The 5,663-nt window shown below is 38.5% G+C and overlaps 1 protein-coding gene across 1 annotated transcript in view; it reads right to left on the bottom strand.

The window, feature by feature from the left end:
- Positions 1 to 5,266, bottom strand: part of LOC107755797 (probable serine/threonine-protein kinase DDB_G0280717) — a 29,780-nt gene extending 24,514 nt beyond the window's left edge. Inside the window, exon 1 of the mRNA XM_016572717.1 lies at positions 5,195 to 5,266. Coding sequence (XP_016428203.1) covers positions 5,195 to 5,209 — 15 coding nt within the window. The 5' untranslated portion in view covers positions 5,210 to 5,266. The remainder of the gene's footprint in view (positions 1 to 5,194) is intronic.
- Between the last annotated feature and the right edge of the window lie 397 nt (positions 5,267 to 5,663).

The raw sequence follows: 5,663 nt of genomic DNA, 5'->3' as shown, positions 1-5,663 counted from the left end.
GAAAAAGTGTAAAAAGTGTTTTAATTATAATTTATTGCTATTGCTTGAATATGTAATATAATCAATAAAAAGTCTGATTGGTCTGATTGAGTATTTTAAAATGAAATATAATCTAATTACAAGTACTTAATTTTTGGAATCTGATTATGTAATCCTGATTACATGTATTCACATACTCAGCACTAGATTAATAGAAGAGTTTACGTGCAAAGTTAGGATAGTTCCTTACCTTATTTTAATGTGCATTTTCCAAAAATATAGGCGTAATTCACGGGTGGGACATGTCCCTGCCACTTTTTACTAGGGTCAATATTGTCCCCATCACTTTTTTGATGTGGGCCTCTGTAGGCAAAGATGTGGTGTTCACGGCAATGTGTAATCTGAATGTGACCCTAAGGTGGCCATGTGGTAAATAGTGAATATGGCCCAAATAGTGCCAACCAAATGTGGTCCACCTTTGGCAAAAATGTGGCACAATCGACAAAGGCTAATCAGGGTGTAAACCAAATGTGGTCCACATATGTTTCAGCAAATGTGGCCAAGGTACATTAAAACATATCTGGGCCAGTTTTGGCAACGATATGGCACCGTGAGCACTGGCTAATGTAGCTGTGAGCCTAAAGTGGCCCTTATATGATACCACAAATGTGGCCTAGTTATCCTAAACTGTATCTGGGCCAGTTTTGACAAATATATGGCACAGTGAACACTGGCTAATGTGGCTTTGAGCCTAAAGTGGCCCTTATATGATGCCACACATGTGGCCCAGTTATCCTAAAGCGTATCTGGGCCAGTTTTGGCAAAGATATGGCACAGTAAGCACTGGCTAATGTGGCTGTGAATTTAAAGTGGCCCTTATATTATGCCATAATTTTTTCCCAGGTATAAAACATATTTGGGGCCAGTTTTGGCAAATATATGGCATAGTAAGCACTGGTTAATGTGGCTTTGAGTTTAAAGTGGCCCTTATATGATGCCATAAATGTTGCCCAGGTATAAAATATATCTGGCCAGTTTTGGCAAAGATATGGCACAGTGAACACTGGCTAATGTAGCTGTGAGTCTAAAGTGGCCCACATATGATGCCACAAATGTGGCCCAGTTATCCTAAACTGTACCTGGGCCAGTTTTGGCAAATATATGGCATGGTAAGCACTGGCTAATGTGGCTGTGAATTTAAAGTGGCCCTTATATTATGCCATACATTTTTCCCAGGTGTAAAACATATCTGGGCAAGTTTTGGCAAAGATATGGCACTGTGAGCACTGGCTAATCTGGCTGTGAGCCTAAAGTGGCCCTTATATGATGCCACAAATGTGGCCAGCATATAAAATGACAAATATTGCCCATATAATTAAAGGGTTAGTTCACCCAAAAATGAAAATTAGGTCATGCATTACTCACCCTCAAGGCATCCTAGGTGTATATGACTTTCTTCTTTCAGACGAATCCAGTCGGAGTTATATTAAAAATTGTCTTTGATCTTTCAAGCTGTTTAATGGCACTCAGCGAGTGTTGCAGTGCTTCAGTCCAAAAGAAGTGAAATAAAATGTGCCCCTCCATAAAAAAAAAAAAACACGGCTCCGGGGGGTGAACAAAGGCCCCCTTTAGTGAATCGATGCGATTTTGTAAGAAAAATAACCACATTTAAAATGTAATAATCAATTTAATCTAGCTTGCAGTTCTGGGCGGATGACGTATAAGTTCGGCGTTGTGCATGCGCCGCTCAGAAGTGACGAATGTGGAAGCGCAGGGGAGAGAAAAAAACATAACAACGGTCACTAATTAGAAGTACAAAATGAGCATTTGTAAAGAAGAATGTCGGAGGATTTCGATATAAGCCAAGAGGAAACTGGTTTTCCTTTGCTAAAGTAAGGAAACTTTGCTTCCTTTGCTCCTGTTAACAAACGTTGGTTTTCACGAGACTCACTGGCGCATGCGCAGCGCTGAACTCATACGTCATGCTCCCGGAGCTGCTTCCGTGTACAACAGTGAGCGCAAGCTAGATTAAAGTGATTATTATGTTTTGAATATGGATATTTTTCTTACAAAAACGCATCGATTCGCTACAGGAGGCCTTTGTTCACCCCCCAGAGCCGTGCGAGACACTTTTTTATTTAATGGAGGGGCACTTTTTATTTCACTTCTTTTGGACTGAAGCACTGCAACATCCGCTGAGTGCCATTAAACAGCTTGAAAGATCAAAGACAATTTTTAATATAACTCCGACTGGATTCGTCTGAAAGAAGAAAGTCATATACACCTAGGATGACTTGAAGGTGAGTAATTTATGGCCTAATTTAAATTTTTGTGTGAACTAACCTTTTAATAACAATTTGGCACAGTCAGCATTGGCTAATTAGTGTGTAAGCCAACTTGTCCCACATTTGACATGGCAAATATGCCCCATATATTATAAAACAGATGAGGACCACTTCTGGTTGTAACACTTGACATTGGCTAATTGAAATGGAAGCTTGAAATTGTAAATATGGCCTAATAGAATTTGGCTACTTTTAGTAGGATGCAACACAGTTAACTGATGCAGGGTGATCTGGATGTGAGTCTTAAGAAGGCTACATACGCAGCAATTTATTTTTTGAAACATGCTTTTAATGGCTTTTTTTTTAATATGTGTACTGTGCAGCATAAAAACAGAAGTGCACTATAATGATTGTACTCTTACGGTCACGGTTTCTGTTAATTTGGACTTTGTTTTCCTTTTGCACTGTTTCCCTTGTTGTATTGATTGTATTATTCTGTTCAGGGGCCCGTTCTTCGTACCTCGCTTAATACATCGGAGATGATTTGAAACATGCCAGATCCTCTAATCGTGATAACTGATCTCTGGCTAATTTGGTTATTCAAAAATTTTGCGGATTTGATTGAAATATCTGGATTAAGCCGTCTAAGATTACTGCACGTTCTCGTGCTCCCCGTAAAGGGCAGGTGTATCAATACTTAAAACCACGCTCAGCAATGCAGCGATTGGCTGGCGGCAAGACAGCAGCATAATGACATCTTATAATTAAAAAAAGACACCTGACAAAAAAACTTGACCTTGAATTTCTGGACCTTTATAAGGAAACAGCCAAGTGAACAAAACTACAAAAATGTTATAATAGATAAATTAAATGTGCTCCGTTTTTATTTTATTTTATTTTTTTTAAATGATTCACGATTTCTAGTATATGTACAGGCTTTACATTATTATTTCAATGTTGTAATTAGCAATTCTTGTAATTTTATCTTTGAAGCAGGTTTGTTATGTGACAGCATTAATTAAAGTTTCCTAAGGGTCAAGATCATGTTATCTGCATCTCCTGTGCTCCATCAAGCCACTCCCATAATATCTGTCACTACTCAAATGAATGCACGACTCAGATGAACTGTACAGCATGTGTGTAAGACTCTAATACAATTATAAAGCAATTATTTTATCACAAATAAATCTTTCAATGTGTAAAACTGGCTGTGTCTATAGTATTATATTACACAACATTATGATATTATTTTCAAATTAATTTTTAAATTATTATTATTTTAAATAATACTTCATTTCCAGCGATATCGTCGACCTGATTGCACAGATACTATTTAAACTGAACTGAGCTGGATGATGACGTCACTGAATTCAATGAAGAACTGCCTTTAACTGAAAAATGAGTGTTTACTATTGTCACTTTGCATTATTGACACACTATTTTCCTAATGAATGCTGTACAGTTGCTTTGACACAATCTGTATTGTTAAAAGCGCTATATAAATAAAGCTGACTTGACTTGACTTGACTAAATGATTGTCCCTGGATTAGTAGGGTACTCTTGTAATAAAATAGCAGTGGCTGGTATAGATTTTAAATATCAGTTCCACATAAAAAGATACAATCTAATCCTGTTTACATGACATAAGCCTGCTCCCGAGCATGATTAAGCTTACGGACCTGTTGCTATGACAGCAAGTCCAGGATAAGATTCTAAGAACCAAATAATCCAAGATCATGTCAAATCGTCAACAATCAAATCTAGCTAACTGAGTTAGCGACGTACGAAGAATGGGCCCCAGGTGTATCTAGTTAATTATCTGTTTGTTCTGTTGTTTGTTCTGAGTACTTAAGTTCCTGTATGTTCACTTTGAGTTTGTCTGGTCTTATGTCTAAATGTCTTAAATGTTGCTGTGCTACATTGTATTTGTTGGATTTACCCTTGTTGGATTAAAGATTTATGATATATAACCTTTCATCTTCGTTGTGCGCTCTTTAACACAGCGTAGCTATGACACTCACAGACTTACTGTGTAGGTAGAGTCTGAGTGAGAAGCATTTAAGTTCAAACTTGTGAAGAACAGTTTTGGAATGTGTCTTTGAATATTTATCTGTGACATTTTAATTGCTGCTTGTGCAAAACTTGGGTCGGGATGATTTTATCAAGTAGGACACAATTCTGGAACTTATTTGAACATTTATGGAGGACTTTTTAAATTTCTCTTTACAATGTTGAGTATTGTTGATGCATAACTCACTTAAGGATTAGTGTGGCCCAGATAATGTATATTTATGGTTTATTTAGTTCATTATTAGCTAAAATGTGGCTGTGTAGTGGCCTGCTTGTGGACCACTGCCAAATTCCACGCAGTATGTGGGCCGGAGCAAGGTGTTGGATCTGGGCCGGATCTGGGCCAGAATTAAAATAAATGTGGCCCAGATTTGGGCCAGTTCTACTTTATTTCATTTATTTATTTTCATGGATGACATGCGGCCTACCTATGCCTTGCTTGTGGCCCAAATTTGGCAAACAGGAGCGGACCGCCCAAGTGCCATCATTCTTCACAGTATTTGGGCCGGAGAAAGGTGTTGGATCTGGGCCAGAATTAAAATCAATGTGGCCCAGATTTGGGCAGGCTCTGTTTTATTTGGTTTATTCATGGCTGACACTGAGCCTTATTTTGGCTTGCTCGTGGCACAAATCTGGCAAACATGAGCGGACCACCCAGGTGCTATCATTCCACGCGGTATGTGGGCCAGATGAAAGTGTCAGGTGTGGGCCTGATCTGGGCCTCAGGAATTTTGCTATCTGGGTATAGATTTTAAATACTTTATTTTTTATTTTTTTTTCTTACACATTACAATGAAATGATTGCAGGTAAATCATTTTTTCTCTCCCATATAAAATGCTAGAACACATTTTTAACTCACCGGGAAGTCACCCATGTCTCCAACTCACTGAAGCTCTACACAACTGCTCAGTAATCTGCTAAACAGACACACACACACACACACACACAAATTAATAATAATAATAATAATAATAATAATTACATTCATTCAGATGTTGACTTGCTTGTGGCCCAAATCTGGCAAACAGGAGTGGTCCACCCAAATGCCATCATTCTTCACAGTATGTGGGCCGTATCTGGGCCAGAATTAAAATCAATGTGGCCCAGATTTGGGCAGGCTCTGTTTTATTTGGTTTATTCATGGCTGACACTGAGCCTTATTTTGGCTTGCTCGTGGCACAAATCTGGCAAACATGAGCGGACCACCCAGGTGCTATCATTCCACGCGGTATGTGGGCCAGATGAAAGTGTCAGGTGTGGGCCTGATCTGGGCCTCAGGAATTTTGCTATCTGGGTATAGATTTTAAATACTTTATTTTTTATTTTTT

The sequence above is a fragment of the Sinocyclocheilus rhinocerous genome, unplaced genomic scaffold, assembly GCF_001515625.1.
Source record: "Sinocyclocheilus rhinocerous isolate Xijiao unplaced genomic scaffold, SAMN03320098_v1.1 scaffold4307, whole genome shotgun sequence".
Lineage (NCBI taxonomy): Eukaryota > Metazoa > Chordata > Actinopteri > Cypriniformes > Cyprinidae > Sinocyclocheilus > Sinocyclocheilus rhinocerous.
This window is presented reverse-complemented; position numbering and strand designations above follow the sequence as displayed.